The sequence below is a fragment of the Camelus ferus genome, chromosome 33, assembly GCF_009834535.1.
Source record: "Camelus ferus isolate YT-003-E chromosome 33, BCGSAC_Cfer_1.0, whole genome shotgun sequence".
Lineage (NCBI taxonomy): Eukaryota > Metazoa > Chordata > Mammalia > Artiodactyla > Camelidae > Camelus > Camelus ferus.
The window spans coordinates 17757745-17775795 of record NC_045728.1 but is presented as its reverse complement, the minus strand read 5'-3'; the positions used below and the strand labels follow the sequence as shown (position 1 = coordinate 17775795).

The window sequence follows — 18051 nt, the reverse complement described above, 5'->3', positions numbered from 1 at the left end:
AGGTGAATACCAAAGTCAAAGTGCTAACAGACTGTAATGTAAAACCAAACTGGTACATTTTGGTGTAACTTTTACAAGGTGGGCTGAATACCATATCAAAACAGGTGACTTTCTGGAAGAAAAGTTTGTGTGACTTGAGTTTATCCCTACGTACACAACGAAGTACAACAAGAACGCCAATATATGTGGCATTTCCAGACCAATACATGCGTTCCTGTGGTATTTTGCTGCATGAAATAACTTCTTAACAGAAACTCAGAATCATTTTGTTAAAACGAATCTACATTTTTCCCTAGGCAGAATTTCACAAATAACACCAACAAACAAGGAAAGTCTCTTGTGTATTGGCTACTCAAAGGAGGGCAGAAAAGTCAAAAACTACTGTGCTAACTTACTAAATTCCTATTTTAATTTGGAAATGGAGTCACTTGCTCATTCACTAATTCATCCAACAAATAATGATTGAATACCAGGTACCTACAAGCCACTAATTACTAAGTAACACCTTAACTAGGGGACAAAAGTAGAAATAGTAATGTTCTACCACAAAGCCAAAATCAAATACGGGTTTAATTCAAGAAATAGAAAATGCTATGATGACTCTATTTATTTCAAGAAATATGCAATGCTAATAAGTAAAACACTTCAATTTCTTTGCGCTCTGTCCCCACACTGTATACAAATCTTTTACAGGTTAGTTCCCATGATATTACCTGTAAACAGACAGTAAAGTTTCTTTTTATTTTATTTTTAATTTTTTTGTTATTCAGTGTTTATTAAGTAGATTCAGTCTTATATATGATATACAGATTCAAAAGAAAAAGGATTCCACATACTTATGAAATCAGTGCATTTAGCAAGTAATACCATAGAGATAACAGCTCGATTAACAGCTCATTGGTCTTTTTGTTAAGTGAGGGGAGAGGGAGTTGGCCTGTGCTAGTCATTCCACAAACAAAACAGAATTTAGTTGCATCACATAGAGAAGACACATTCTAAGAATTAAAATATTAAGCCACATTTACTGGAAAAACTCACTATATAGAACACAAATAATTTTTATAGAGCATTGAGGAGGAAGTCCTCATCTGCTTAGAAGAGCCACGTTAAGTTGCATAGGTGCATATCTGTAAAAATATAATTTAGAGGTGAAGCCATTGATTAAGTAATAAAGAGTCACCTTTAAAAGTTGGTGCCATCCTGTTTGACTTAAGTGCCATATGCTTACTGTCTGGAGCCCCCTGCCCCTCCTCAGAAGTGATGCCTCATGAACGAGCTGCCTCCAGGGGGCCCTGGAAAGTCTTAAAGGCTCATCTCAGGTTAGGGGATTTGCACTCTTCCCAAACATGTCTTAAATTATGCCAGAGGATTGGCAACCTCTTGGGTTGTCCTTACATCCTAGGTGGCTGGACCCTGAAGGTCCCATGAGTCAATGTGACCTTCCCACTCCCAGGCTGCTGGGAAAGAGCGCCCTCCAGCCCCAGCTCTGCAGCCAAGTCCTGCTTTCACTTTTCACGAGTCCATGCAGTCACCCACTTGTGGCCCACAGGAAGTCTCCGTTCTGAGCCTTGCTCCCAAATGGACCACATGACAGAGGCGTGTGGGCCATCTGCTGCACGCAGATTTTTCTGAACTTATCAAAGTGCTTTTCAGCAAATCTGAGTTCTGTGTGGTGTAGATTTTTTGTTTTTGTTTTTAGGTGGAAACAGGTAAAAAGTGAGAGGTTTGGTTTTGTGGCTTTGCTAAGCAGATGAGCTTAGTGAGGTGCACCTTCCTCCTCAAGGGCGAGTCTTGCAGGACACACAGGGACCGGGGCATCTGTACATGAAAAACAGTACATTTTCACTAAGTCCAAAATTAGGAGCAAAAATACAAAGGTTCACACTGGTCTTAGGTAGATACAGGCAAAAAAGGACTGAGCTGTTTAGCTCATAACAGAAACAAAGTTACTAAAGCACCACTAAATTATATAAAAATCAGACCATGGTCGGATTGAAACTGGTATTCTGGTGAAATACTTTACTATCTTGTAAAAAGTTTTACAAAAAATTACAAGTTAAAAGTTTCAACCCTCTGAGTTCAAAGCAGTATTCTGAAAATGAACTGGTAGTTAATCCTGTAACCACCCCTGGAGTTGTAAGTGGCCCTTGGGTATAGGGATGGCTGGGTTCCACCTGTTTGCAATCCTCTAAAACCCTTCTAGCCCCCTGCCTGCCCTCCTCCCCCTCCACACTGTCCTTGGGTATAAACTGTCTGAGTGGTGACGGTAAGATGAATCTTAGATGGGGTCACCCTTACTGGTCTACCAGATGATCCACCACTACTAAGACCAGGGTCCCATTTCTCCTCTGTTCCGACCCTTCTCGTGGGATTCACCCCCTGTGAAGACTTGGGAATTGCTGTATTCTTCTCTTGCATTACCTTTTAAACCTAGGATCCCACATGATTAATTTGTGCCCTGAGGCCCTCCATAAAACTTTAAATGGCTGTGGGGCAGGGCTCTGGACACTCCCTTTGGGAGAAGGCAGTCCCCTAGGGCAACCGGGGATGGCAGCAAGCTAGGTTCAGCAGAACCAGCTCTTTGGTGCTCTCCAAGTCAGAAGAAGAGGGACAGGGTTGAAGCTGCATCTCTTAAAACAAAAGCAAAACTGAACAACTTCCCTGACCAAACTAGGTAATGGAATCCTGTTTCCACACCGTGACTTGCTCCTGATTCTGCCACCACCAGGGCTTCACATGCAGCTTCACTAGGAAGAAGCCCCCCTCCCCAAGGGGTGGGGCTGACGGGATGGGATCCACCCTCCTGGAGAGGCTCCGGGAGCCCCCGTGGACCTTCACCACTAGCATTCACTTCCCTTCTCTTGGAAATACACCGAACCTACACCCTTACCGCGGTGCTAAGGCCGGGTGGAGGTGGTCACTTAGGACAAGCTTGACTCAGAAAAACACGACTTCAAACTGTAGCTTATGGTGATCTTCAGGTCTAATCCCTTGTGGGGGTGGGTGGCAGGAGCCCCTTCCCCAGTCTTTCTTACTACTGTCTGTTAGAAAAGCAAACCGTTTGTGCCTGGCCTGGGTACTGCCTCCAGGAGGAGAAATGACTTGTTAAGCATTTGGTATCCAGAATTCTAAGGCGATGATTGTCTCTGCCAGCTTTCAACATTAAGATTTTCACAAAGTGCCTGGGGTAACACTTTGCAAAAGATCTATTGATTACTTTGTAGTATTGTTCACACACAAAAATAAACATTTACACAAATTCAAACGTCTGGGAGTAGTACTGATCAGGTGGGGGCCGGACACGTGGACGGCAGGGGTGGGGAGAGGCCTCGGGCATTGGAGCTTGTGCTGTGCTAAGGGTGGGTCTTGGGGTCCTGGCCCCAGCTGGAGGCCTGGGGACTGGTCAGATGGAAGGCAGAGGTGGTGTGGCGGGGTGGGGTGGGTCTTTGAGAGAGAAAAGACCACCCTCCACCTCTAGCGCCTGGAAGCAAGCAGGGGGCAGGGGACCCCACCCTTCAGAGCTTCTGGATCCGAGGCGGTGAGGCGTCCACCCTGGAGGCCGCCCCCTCCCCGCCCCTCCTGAGGGCAGGTCTGCCTCAGTGCCAGGAGGCAGCTGGCCGCAGAAAAGCTGGCTTGGGAAGAGGTGCCTGCTTTGCTGTCAAGTGGCTCTCAAGCTAAGGGCCGCCTGGCTCCCCTGGGACCTCTCTGCTCTGAGGGAGGACAGGCAACAGAGGGCGTCTGCCAGCTCTGGGCAGGGGCGGGCAGCAGAGGGCTGCTGTCATGGCTACGGAGCGTTGCATGGAGAGGCCCCGTGGGCCTTGTGAGGTCTGGGCAAGTCCCTGGTTTTAGCAGCACTGGTAGGTATTGCACTGAGCAAGAGGAAGTGCCCACTGGGGGGGGGGAGGAAACCAGGCCAGCCTTTCCTTTTTGCCCTTTTTCACACTCCAGGGTTTATGGGTTTCTTCCAGGACTGGCCCCTTCAGAAGGGCTGGTCCTAGGAGAATCCCAGTGGCTTCTCCACTTCTGCTAACGATCCCTTTACTCCAACCACAGCGGGAGGGGACCAGGAGCTGCAGTCCACTGGGAGCTCACAGCTGCCTTTCCTGCTCCATGCTTGCCTGACAGCCAGGGCTCACCCTGGAAGAAACGGGCCCTTCCCGGCAGGTGTCCGAGGGGCCTGGACATGGCTCCCTGGGGACAAGGCAAGGGCGAGGGCCCTGCTGACCGGCTGCCATCTCCCAGCACTCTGTCCTGTCAAACGCCGAGGCCAGGGGAGGGCAAGCTGCTGCTCACGAGGGCCAAGGTACTCTCTGGGCTCCAGCTCCTGGCCTCCCACCTGGACTTACCTCCCAGGAGACACACAGTGTGAGGGAGCTGGGAGACAGCCGCTCACAACAGGCTCAGGACACATCCTGGAGAAAGCCCACGCTGGAGTGTGAGGTGGAATACAGGTGACCATGTGACTGGGGCGTCTGGAATGGGGGTGGGGGAGCCGTTTGTCTTTGCTCTGCAGTGGGTGTGGGTGAGGCCCTCCTGCCTGGCGGTGCTGGGAATTCAGAGGGACAGCCAGCCCGGTGCCCCCCCAGCCCCCCGCCCTGCCGGCCCCCAGCCCGTGCCAGTGTAGTGAACGGAATGTTAGGTCACAGGGACACATCCTTCTGATCAGACACAGACTGGCAATGTATACAAACACAAAAGAATCCATCTTCAGAAAAATAAATTACTAAGGGGAGAGGAAGAAAGGGTCCACTTTGTTTTTCTCTATAAATATTCAATTCTGCTCACCTAAGACTTGAAAGGTAATTATCTGGGGGTGGGATTCTAACATCAGGGTCCACGAAGATGATTCTAAATAGAGCTGCGGCCCCAACACCTTGTTGGGGGAGCCCCAGCCCTTCCAAAGCTGCCCCGTTGGCCTCTTCCAAGCAGGTCAGAGTACCATGTGGTGAGACTCCAAAAAACAGTGTCCTTGTGCCCAGAGTCTCAGGCGCTTGGAGTGTGGCTAGAAACAGCTCTTCTGGATCCACTTCTTTCAAAACACAAAAGGTACCAACTGGTGAGGCGGGAAGCCGGTCCGGGGCTGGGAGGGCCTCCTTCCCTAGGGTAGTGCACTCCAGGTGCCGCAGGGTCAGTTCTGCTGTAAAATGAGGTTTTCCAGTTCATCTGCTGAGCTCAGCAGAAAGGCAGCAGACTCCCCGTAGCCAGCGATGAGCTGCCGCACAGCACTGATCTCCGTGGGGCTGAGCTGGGCGGTGGGCATGGCCCGGCTGGTGCTGTTGCTGGAAGGTGGGCATGGGCGTGGTGGAGGTGGTGGAGGCCCCGCCTTTCATGCTGAGGTCTGTGGGCCCGTTACTGTGATTTCCCGTTTGGAGGGAGGCAGGTTGCTGCCCAAGGCCCCATAACTGCAGTAACTGTAGTTGAGGCCACCGTTCATGTAGACAGGGTCCTGGGAGTAGGAGGAGGCTGCCAGTGAGTAGGTGGAGTGGATGATGGCTGCGGAGTCCCAGGAGTGCTGCTTGTCCAGGGCTATGGGCTAGTCCTAAAAGGACTGGTAGATCTCCAGGTGCAACCTTTTGGCTGCTTTTCTTGTCTCGCTGTCACAGGCAGCTGCCAGGATGTTTTCTGCCATGGCCGAGGTCAGGTGGGGTGGGGTGGGGTGGGTCTGGTCATCTCCATGTCGTTCTTCTTCATGCGCTGGCAGGAGTTGAGGTACGTGCGGATGCGCTGGCGGGCCCGCTCCTGGAACTCAGGGAACTGCCGGCTGCATGACTCGATGATGGCCTGGATCTTCTCCTTGAGCTGCTTGGAGATGGGCACCATGCAGTCCAAGTTCTCGTCCACGAAGAGACGCACGAACATACTGAAGGCCTTGAGGCACTCTGGGCCCATGCCTTCAGAGTCATTCATTTTGTCATTGTCCTCATGGTCATCGTGGTCATCATCGTCATCTGAGGTGGGGGCCCGGCCCACTGTCAGGTCCTCAGGGCAGCCACTGACTTTGGTTTTGATGGAGTCGTAGCTCCCCGAGCTGTACGGTGGGGACTCGGGGGCCGTCTTCACCCCGGACTTGACACGGCTCGGCAGTCCATCGGCACCCACATGGACTCCCGCGCCCACAGTATTCTTTTAAGAAAGGATTCTTCTGTAGTTTGCGGGGGTGGTTCTCCGCCCAAAGTGTATCAGAATTAACTACGAAGAGTTTTTAAACAAATATGCAGATGTCTGGGTCTCACTGCAGAGAATGGACTTAGAAAAGTTTGGAAACCTCCAGACTAGATGTCCTTTAAGGTCTTCTCCAATCCTACTAGATTACGCTACTTACAAATACTTGTGCACCTTCAACACCCAAGATACCTTTTTTTTTGTACAAATATTAACCACCCGATACTACATAGAGTAAAAGCATTATTCCTGTAGGTGAAAGTCCTGTTCTCTGGCACTATGTACTCATCTTACTGACCTAGAGAAACTCATAGGAAATAAGCTGAAGACTGAGACATATACAATTTCAACTTAAAACCTTTTCCTGTGGTTATTTTGACACAAAACCCATCATATTTCACTATCTGTGAGGCAGGAATTTGGGGAACCAGCTCCAATGTGAGCACCGATTATTGCAGAGGTGATGGGGAGGCTGGAGTGGGGGGGATCATGGTTGCAATTTTGTCATATTGGTTCTCTTAACTCAAAACCACCCCACTAAGTCACATGTTGGCTTCTTCCCTAACCCGGCACTTCACCTCTCTTAGTCACTTTCAACTCTATTAGGCCCAATGTCCCTTTGTTATGTATGTGTCTACGCTTATCCATTCATTTCAATTCCTCCTTTTCTTTCCTGAGACAAAATTCACAGCTACTTAACAGAATTTCAAAAGTGTCTGAATATATGTACGTGCATGTGTAACCGAAGCTCTGTGCTGTACACCAGAAAATGACACAACATTGTAAACTGACTATACCTCAATTTAAAAAAATACGAACAGGTGTCAATAAAATAGCCTAACAGTAACATAAAGGAAAATGCAAGGAATTAATTATGTATATCATTATGTTTATGTTTCACATAAAGAATAGGCCTTATTAAATTACCTCAGAACAGAAGTCCTACTTTCAGTTAGTTAACAGAGAATCCTGGTCTTGATTAAAAACAAACCTCACACATTTAGCAAAACAATGCAGCACATGCCGAATGTGAGGCACAGAGCTCCGCACTTACTTGGTACTCAGCCGTTTCTGCAGGGCTTTATCCAGGATGAGAGATGGGGCACTCCTTCTCCTTTCTGCTAGTGTTTTCATTTTCTGTTGAGGGGGGAAAAATCACAATGAAGACCACGTGGCTATAAAGCAAGTAAATGCCAGTTTTCAATACCAGTTCGCAATCTTACCATGGACATAAAATAATAACATCTAAACCAGGAGAGCTAAGTGCCAAAAAGCGGTACAAGCATTAAGTCTTTTTCAGGGAGCTTAAATGTTGACCAGCATATTCGGGAAAGAGCATCCCGACCATTAGCATCAACTGCGGCCTCACGGCTTACGGCCCTACGCCGAGGACAGGACCAGACTGTCTCATTTCCTCTCCGGAATATCATCGGAGTGATTCTGCTAGCTCTGCTTCACAGGCAGGGTGGGCCCCAAAGTGGGCTTCAAGGGAAAACAGAATTCAAAGAGATCAAGAAAAGGGAGAAAGGACGTAGTTAAAGCCAAAGATGGAGACTAGATTCATACACACTTAATAGACTTTTAAATTTAAATGTTTACACATTTGCGAATCTATTCTTCCAAATAGATATTTACCTGTAACTTAAAAAAAGTAACGCTTTTTTCTTTTCTAAGTGGTATATAAATATAGGATTAATTGGATAATTCAGATACCCTGTGCTTCAGAGGACCTAAAATTTGTGATAAATGCGGTTTTATTCAACTTGAATTATCCAGATAATTACTCCCTAAATTTTTAATGTTACATATCTAACACCTCTAGACAGAGTCTGAGGGCCTGCCACTGGAGTTGGATGTATAAAATTTACAATATAGTCACAAACAGCTGTGAGTGAAGTTCAGGCTGGGTCACGGAAGCTTTCTTCCTGTTCCACCCTCTCTCCTTATCCTGGTGAGGTCTCACCCACCCACCACCTGAGGGCCTAGGCCAGCCATGCCTGGGACTGGATACTGCTCTTAAAACACACACACACACACACACAAGACCAACTGGCTCAGTAGTAGGATCTCCTTACATGATTTATAAGGGAACTGCTTCTTACCTAGTAAAATAAAACCTAGATCCTAAGGAAGAGAGGAAGAACCATCCAGTGAGAAGGGGATACTGGACTTCCTCGGCCCATTTCGTTGCCTCCAGATTTACCGTGCCCCGGGGATCTCACACAAGTTACTGTTGTCACCAGTGCCATGGTCTCAGTGTTACTCTTTCCCCCATTTGTCTTTTGGCTCATGTGTAGAAACTAAATGCCCAAACCTTCTTCGTACAGCTCAGATAGCAACTGAAACAATTATATAAAACATTAATAACAGGCAGGAAACATACGGGTGAGAAATGCAGAACACCATACTCAATCAGGACTTATTAACCATGAATTCGTTTCAGGGCAGGTTAGATTGTGTAATTTTTTTTTTTTTTTACATGATACATATTTGGTGCCTCCCTTCTGAAGGGAAAGCCCGCAGTTTTTGTCAGATTCCCAGGAGAATCTGTAATCCCTTTCAAGCCCAGTGATCCTGATAAACTGTTTTATATATTACAGCTTATAAGCCCCACTGCACTGCTTCCATTAGTCACATCTCTAGGGAATGTACCACTCAGGGATCTGATACCCTGTGGCCACTCTGGGTGCAGAGGTTGCAGGATCCAGGGAAATATGGGAGACTAGTATTTGTACTGCAAGGTCCAGCAGCCTGTCTCCACATAAAGGGTCTCAACTTCGGAAGATCAGGTTGATTTTACTAAAAAAGGTGGCAGTTCGTTCATATGCAGATTTTCTGCAGGATTCTGTTCCACCTTCAGGTCTGGGTTTGATTCCTGCTCCTTATCCTGACTCCCTTTACTCAGGATCTATTTACCAGGCTTTGAACTTTGAAATGTGCCCAATCCTTTAAGCTTGCCCTGGGCCTCCTGCCCACTGTCTGTTCTAATCATGAGGGTCTGCCTAGCTACCTGAGCACGGGCCACAATCCCGGGCCTATCTCAGTAGTCTTAACTTCTGCTGCTCTAACCCTCTGACACTGTCAGCAGATCCAAGCTCCTAAACTAGGTCTTCATCAATATGTGATTTCTAATTCTGAGCTCCTTGACTTTCAGGTTTATAAAGATTTTGGAAAAGGTTCAAAAGATTACCATCAAAATGATTTCAAATGAGAGAAGTTAAAATGACCTGAAATTCTTCACTTAGAAACAGTAATCATATACAAATTAATGCAGAGTTATAATACAGAGGATAGAAAGCATCTTTCAAAGAAAATAAGGCAAAAAGAAATGTGGCCAAACTGTAGACTGAGAATCCAGGTTGATCTTGGGTAGTGGCTCTCAGAGAAGTTCACAAAAGCTGTGAACAAAATTATGCACATTAACTTCAAGGGCTTCAGAAACCCCTAACATGGATTCTTCAGGGATCCGTGGATCCCAAGAATTGAAACTTTCTGCTATAAGGAAAACTTTCTGAGAGTAATGGTTGTTAAGCATGAGAATAGATAAATCAAAGAAGGGTGGCAAATTTTCTTCTGTAAAGATGCTTTTAAGACAGGCGTTTCCATGGAGACCTAGTGCAGAGGACCATTTGTGTATATATACACACAGGGATTAGACGGTTTTCTTAGGTATAAAATTGTCAGATGTGTGAGGAGTCAAATGTGGAGTATGCCTACCTCATCTAGTGGACTCACACTCAAGAGAATGCCATCAAACTACGGGGAGAATATTGTTCTTATTTAAGGTCCTATTGTTGGTAGAGACGTACTCTACTGCCATGTTACCAATGAGATGAGCAAATCAAGGCAATCCAGACACTTCCCTGGGCCCCCCGCTCCTTATCTAGAAATTGAGAAAATTTGGACCACATAGTCCCTCAGGTTCCTTCTGCTTCTGACATCATCATGTCACGTGCCCACCAAATGCAAGAAAATAAACATTATGTACATCATGAATTTAAAAGACACAGGATTCAGTTCTCCTGCAAGTAATAAAAGAGTCTTAACAGCTGCCAATATGACAAGGACTTTATAAATAGATTTAGGTATTAATTCATTCAAAATATGCATCTCTTTCTTTTGCTCAAAAGTGTAGCAAAACAAAGAGCCATTGGTGACTTCAGAAAAAATTTTCACTTTTCTATCTATCTAAGAATCTGTTCCTCTGCACTGAATACTGGGATTTTCTTTTTGTTTATAACAACTGTGTGAAACACAATACACAGAGCCTGAAGGAGACTACTGATTCCCTTATAAATGTATAATAGTACAAACTTGTCAGGACAGGTTGAGGCTGTGCTTACACCCAGCACTAACAAGTTTCCCAGTTGTTCAGAGACGAGGAAAACTATGACTCTGTGCCTCACAGGACACAGAAGATAGATTGAAAACAGGGTATGTGTTCTTTGTAAGCTCAAAAGCCACAAGCCTGAGTGTGGCTTTTCAGAATGCCCAAGTGCTTGATGCTTCTACTGAGATGACCTCATAAAGATTAGATGACATTCTGAAACTAAGTATATTTAAAAAGGTAACCTTTTTTTTTTCTAAATTGATAAACTACACATTAGGCAAAAAAAAAAAAAATCAACTGCATTAATTTTTTGGAAATGATTTTCTTGATATTGTACCACTTACCTGGGCTTAAGCAGCCCCCCCCAAAACTAAAGAAGATCCTTACATGAGCTAAAAAAGCAAACAAATATGAAGCAGATTTACTTACCTTTCTGCTCACAAATGGGAAAGATAGCAGGAGCTTGGAAGAAGTTGTAATAGGGAATAAATAGTGATTAAATTTTAAAAACTGACATCTTTGTACTAATAGCCATTTGTTAGGAAAGTGCAGCACAAATTCTAGAGAGAAGTTGGATCTTCGGTTTTCTAAGCTGTCTCCTCTGTGGCTATATGCAGTATTAAAGGCAAGAGTAAATGAATAGAGGCCATAACTGAAGATGTGAACCAAAGGACTAGAATTCATTTTTCTTTTATGTTTCACTAATAACATAAATCTGTAGCAACATTACCAGCTAATCTGCAAGGTGCTTTCTGTGTCAACTCTTCTTTAATCGGTTGAATGAATTAAATGTTGAATTCCCTGTGTTCCTGGCTTGCCTCACTGATACGCCTCAGTTACAGCATTTCATATTGTATCAATCATCTTTCTGCTCCTTTCTGGAGGGCAGAGATTATATCCTCTTTTCAAACTTTCTCCTGTCCTTCAACAATTACTTACTGAAACTCACTCTGTAGCAGGCCTATTTTTGCATCCCTAAAGCCTAGTACAATGCCTGGTACAAACAATATGCTCAATAAATGAAGGTTTTATGTGAGTTTTAAAATTCACTCATTCTCCACATCTATACCACTGTCTCCAAACACATATACGCAGAAACACAAATAAACCTATAAGGGAATCTCCTGGTACGCGGTCGCTAAAAAAATGTAAATGCCTGCTATGAAGCTGGACGGCAAGAGTCACCCTTATTCTCTGCAAACAGCCTCTTTTGACACAGTGCTGACATTTACATGACCAGTGAGCTGCACAGTAAACACCTGTCTGATGCTAAAATTTAACTACTTGCCAACAAATGGCGCTGGGACAACTGGGTATCCACATGCAAAAGAATGAAGCTGGACTCCTGTCTCATGCCATCTACAAAAATTAACTCAAAATGGATCCAAGACCCAAAAGTAATAGCCAAAACTATAAAAAATTTAGAAGAAAACATAGACATAAGTATGTGTGACCATGGATTAGGCAATGGTTTCTTAGCTATGACACCAAAAACACAAACAACAAAAGAAAAACAGATAAATTGGACATCATCAAGATGAAGACTCCTTTGCTTCAAAGGACACTATTAAGAAAGTGGAAAGAAAGCCCACAGAATGGGAGGACATTTTTGCAAGTCATGTATCTGACATGGGATTTATATCTAGAATACTTAAAAAATGGTTACAATTCAATAATGACAAATAAATCAGTTTTAAAATAGGCAAATAGACAGTTCTTCCAAGGAGGTATACAAATGGCCAGTAAGGACATGAAAAGGTACTCACCATCACTAGCCATCAGGGACACGTAAATCTAAACTATGAAATACCAGTTTGTACTACACATCAGGATGGGCAAACAAAAAAGACAAATAACCAGTGCTGGGGTGAGGATGTGGATAAACTGAACTCTTACTCACTGGCCAGTGGGGATGTAAAATGGTGCTGTCACTTTGGAAAACAGTTTGGAAGTTCTGCAAATGGCTAAACACAGAGTGACCATATGGTCTCACAACTTCTCTTAGGTACGTAACCAAGAAAAATGAAAACTTACATCCACAAAGAAACATGCACGTGAAGTTTACAGCAGCATTATTCTTAATGGTCAAAAAGTGGAAACAACACCAATGTCCATCGACTGATGAATGTATAAACAAAATGTGGTACATCCATAAAATAGAGTATTATTTGCCAATAAAAGAAAAGAAGTAATGTACGTGTAACAATATGGATGAATCTTGAAAACATTATTGCTAATTAAAATAAATCAGACTCAAAGGACAACATACTATATGATGCCATTTAAATAAAAGATCCAGAACGGACAAATCTGTAGAAACTTAAAGTAGATGAGTGCTTGCCTGGGGCTTGGCGAGGATCAGGGAATTGGGATGTTACGGCTAAGGGGACAGCAGAGTTTCTTCTGTGGTAATGAAAATGTTCTAAAATTGCCTGTAGTGATGGGTGCACGATTCTATGAATACACAAAAAGCCACTGAATTAGATACTTGAAGTGGATAAATTGTATGACATGGAAATTATATTGCAACAAAGCTGTTAAGATGAAAAAACAAAAACAACAACAAAAAACTAACTACCGAGCTACTGATACACTGGGCTCCATCCCAGCAAACTGGTTCATAGCCAGAAGCTGTAATTTTCCTTATTCATCTAACAGTCATCTGAAGTATAATACATGAAAATGGAAATTACTTATTTGCTTTCTGTCCAACATGTTTTTGTACAAAATGTTTGAGTGGCTCCCCGAGAGCTCAGAAAGATGCCCATCTGCCTCCACGCCTCCCTACTCCTCCAGGGCCGCACTCAGCATTTCCAGCTGCAAATTCTTAACAGCTGTGCATTAAATCAATGAACTGATGCAACCTATATCTGTGAGTTTAAGGTGGTAACACAGGTGTGCCTATGGACTGTTGTAAACAGGTAACTGAAGAACAAAGTTTTGTTTTGTTTTCAACAACTTGGAAAACACTGTTTACATAAAAACCTGTATGTAGTCTCTCACTTTATGTGGACCAGGAGATACAATACTATTTTTAGAAGCTCTAAATCTCTCTGAATCTGGTCATTCTTAATTTTCACAGAGACTTAAAGGGGGAAAAGCCTATCAAAAGAGAGAAACAGGATGAAAGTTAAGTCAGATGAACTGCAGTTTTTCATACTTTGTTTTGTTCCAGTGACTTTATGAAGGAAAAAAATTCAAGCCTTTCAGTTGAATTTAAGTCAGATGTGCTGAAGTCACTTTCAAACATTTAAAATTAGTACAGCATTGAAATAAGGGCTTCGAGGAAAGCTTTTAAGAGCTCTAAAGTTTCAAGGATATAAAAAAAAGCTTAATCAAATTTACAAATTATCTTAACTCAAATCTGACTATTAATACTTTGTAGCTAATCTGTACAATTTGTTGAACAATAAACTATTTCTTTCTTGACTATTAGTTTCTCGACTTCCCTATGTGCCTACATTTATTTTGAAGACACACCTCAAAGACAGTGGCCCTACAAGGGCACAAGAAAATTATTTCTACCCCTGCCCCTTGCTGCCAGGCCCTGTTGTCACAACAAGGCTCTGAGCACCAGGCGAGCTGAGGCTCCCACCTGCTGTCTGTCTGGACTGTGACGGGTATGATTTTCTATTCACTCATAATCATCCCATTCAGAATCAGTCTGAGCATTTAATTAAAACGTCATCACAGCACAGACTACTGAAAATGGTTATAATTTCTTTTCTGAGGTTAAGGAACAAATGTTTTTACTCTTGGCTATCTTTCCTCTTTCTTTGTTATTTATTTATTTTTTAATTGGGTTAGAGTCAGTTTACAATGCTTGTGTCAGATTTAGATATGCTGGAACCTAGAAAATGCCCATTAATAGGTGAATGGATAAGCAAACTGTGGTTTATCCACATGATGGAATACTACTCAGCAATGAAATGAGCTACTGATTCACATAAAAACATGGAAGGATCTCAAGATAATTGAAGAAGTTAGACCAAAAAGAGAATACATAGTATAATTCCATTTAGATAAGATTCTTAAAAATGCAAATTAACCTATAGTGATAGGAAGCAGACCAGTGGCTGCCTAGGAATGAGGAGGGAACAAAGGGACTAGAAAAGGGCACGAGGAAACTTGGGGAATGTACGATCATTGTCCTGGTCATGGTCTCATAGCTGTATACACATGTCAAAACTTACTGATTTATACACTTTAAATATGTGCAGCTTATTGTATGCCAGTTATACCCCCAGAAGCTCTTAAAAAATGTTTAGTTTCTCAGTTGTACCAGCCACATTTCAAGTGCTCAACAGCCACATGGAGCTCAGTGGCTATCAAATTGGACACTGCAGATAAAGAGCAGTCCTGTCACCCCAGAAAGCTCTAGTCAACTGTGATGCTCAATGACCGGGGTCGGCAAACTGTGTACCAGGAGTTCACTGCAGGTTTTTCTAAATAAAGTTTTATTGGAAAACAGCTATGCTCATTCATTTACACATTGTCTATGGCTGCTTTAGCACTACAATGGCATAGAGGGCAGCTGCAATGGAGACGTTATGGTCTACAAACCTGAATTATTCAGTACCTGGCCCTCTCAGAAAAGGATTGCTGACCCTGCCCTAAGTCACAAAGTCTGAACACAGGGGCGTATCTGTCCCTGTTCGCTGCTGTACACAATCCAGCTAATATTTAATGAATACGTTAAATGCAGCATTCCTAGGCACTGAGGAGGCTGCCTTGAACACTATAACGTCCCTCTTCTCGTGGTTTTCACAATTTGGTGAGCGGTTCAGGTAACACAACAAACAAATAAATAAGAACATATCAGGCAAGAATGAATGCTAAGATGAAAATAAAACAGAAGGCATAGAGCATGACTGAGGAGCAACTCCTACTTAGGCAGTCAGGACGGGTCTCGGGGAGGACCCAAGATCTGAACAATACGGAAGTGTCCACACGGCAAAGACCTGTGGCAGAAGCCCAGGGCACAGCAACACCAAGGCCTCGGGACACAATGAATCTGATGACGTGACGTGTGAAAAAGAAGGCCCATGTGGCTGGAGCATCCACAAACAAGGCAGAGAAGGCAGGTGAGGTGGGTGAAGTAAAGGGGGGCCAAGAAGAGGAGTCTGAATTTTATCCTAAATATGACAGAAAGCCACTACAAGATTTTAAGCAGGTGAGCAACAGCATCAATTTACATTTTTTAAAGATCACTCTGGTGCTTCTAAATGGAGACTGGGTCAGGGAAGAGCAAGAAAAAAGGTGTCAGGCAAGTTAAGGGCTTTCTGCAAAGGTACAAGAGAGATGGTGGTGGTTTGGACTACAGTGACAACAGTGGAGATGAAGTGGAGAAATTCAAGACATGTTTTGATGTGATAGTCAGCTGGCCTTTCTGATGGTTGCTATAGAGTGAGGAAATGCCAGGAGCTGAAAATGAATCCTAGATTTTTGGCTTGAACCACTGGGGCATAGTACTATGAATTACAGCAGATGTGCACGTTAAGTACAAACAATAAGAGCTAACACCTATTGAGTGCTTATTATATGTCAATATTCACTCAGTTTCACATTCGATTTTTCCCCAAAATCTTGAGGCGTTAGGTACTATTGTTATTTTCATTTTACACATAGGAAACTGAAAGGTTCAGTAGGTCAGTAGGCTAGGACAGATACAATGTAGAATTGAACCTAGGTCATCACACTCCAAATTTCATCACAGTGTACAAAGCCGCGTCCTTGGCAACCACATTCAAGGCACTGGTAACACCACTGAATTCACAGACTCTCAGGATGACTAGCTTGAAAGACCCTACTGCTTTACTGCTTAGCGTGTTCCTTTAAGGCCTATTATTTAAGAGCATCTTATTTTCATAGAGTAAAAGATGTATTTGTCCACTGTGTATACTTTTCAAAGCACTTGCTCCAGCATTATCTCTTTGATTCCCATTTTACAGATGAGGAAACAAACATGTTAAGTGATTTTTCTCAAGATTACTGAGACAGTGATAGAGCTAGAACTAAAAGCCAAGTGAACTCATCCCATGCAGTGGTCTGGCCAATAAACCTATCTTTAAAAATTCTGACCATTCAGTAAGAAATACATTTTACATCCCTACCCAAAATACATATACATATGTGAAACAGAGAAAAAGAAGTTACACAAAACAGTCTTTACCCTTACTACCCTGCTAATATTTTCTTTTCTATTTCATTTTAAAATGTTGATTATAACTGGTGATTTAAACAACATTGATCCAAGTCCTAGTAATTAACACTACAACCACATAGTAGACTTTTTAGAAATAAATCCCATGACTTAGTCAGACAACCAAGCACTAGAATGGTGGGGTGAAATCTAAAAAAGATCAGTCTGTTTAGTATTTGGGATACATGAAAATTGTGGTCCATGAGTGTAAATGGCAGTGTTCTCTGAGCTATGCTTTTGTAAATAATCTTTTATTAGTATTACTTCCTATTGCTCTGGGGGTCTGAAATCAAATAGACATGCCTACTAATATTTGAACAGGCAGAGACGCACTTTTCTGGAAAAAAAAATGTTAAAAGCAAAATGAAACAGTTCTTCAACCTTACTCCTGCTCTATAGGCAGTAAAATGCTGTCAAAAGACCAGACTGGCAACATCCATTTACTTTTTTTTAAAAAGGAAAAGACTGGATTGGTAACGAGACAACCCATTATGTTTTATAATGAAGGACAGCATTTTAGGACAATGGCTTAAGATGCAAAGCAACCTATCATTTATTGGACAAGTACTATTGATACATGAGCAAGCTCCTCTAATGCGTTCTCCCCTCACCAGTACGCCTAATTACCATTAGTAAAAAAGGAAGAGATCTGTTTACGAATAGAAATATTTGATTTTTCCCAATTCCTTAAGTTTACTAGAATAAAAATGCTTTAAAATGCTAATTACTGAACATTCAAGTACCTTCCCAAATATAGCTCTAACCTAGTGAGTCCCTCCTCCCCTCCCCATCCCTGCATCTCTGAAGCGGACAAGCAAGAAGGACAAACATCAGCCTCAACACATCAAAGGCTGAGCCTGCACTACAGCGATACCGAGTTCACCGACACCTAGATGACTTGCTGACATGGTGATGGTCCTTGGGAGCTCACACACACTTCTGAACTCGGCGCACGGACGCACGGATCTCACCGCTCTGCCACTGACCTGGAGCCCACCTGGATCCTGGTCAGAGGAATCATGAAAGGCTCTAAGATTCTGACATCAGGGAGCCTCCACGGTCCCTTAGGGCTCCAAAGATATAAATACAATGCCTCAAGACATTTCTTAAGGAAGAGTTAGGTTATCCCTTGAATCCCAGTTTGGTTCCACAGAAGCTGGAAGGGCACCACCAGGACACAGAGTAAAAATGGCCAAATAGCAGAAGGTCTTGGGGGAGGGGAGGAGCGAGAGCAGGCAAGGCTAGAAACACCCAAATCAATCACTCGGAGAGAAAGCCAAGCGGCAGAGGCCACCGCTCGTGGCCACGTGCACTTGCGGAGGGAACGGTTCCAAGGAAACCTGACCCGATCAGAATG

The 18051-nt window shown here is 43.5% G+C and overlaps 1 protein-coding gene and 1 pseudogene across 1 annotated transcript in view; both read right to left on the bottom strand.

Annotated features, from left to right (window-relative positions):
* The window catches only part of ARHGAP20 (Rho GTPase activating protein 20), a 70368-nt gene that overhangs the window by 50621 nt on the left and 1696 nt on the right, over nucleotides 1–18051 (bottom strand). Inside the window, 1 exon segment of the mRNA XM_032472423.1 lies at nucleotides 7217–7299. Within this exon segment, the coding sequence (XP_032328314.1) occupies nucleotides 7217–7299 (83 nt within the window).
* LOC102524250 lies at nucleotides 4226–7162 on the bottom strand (annotated as a pseudogene).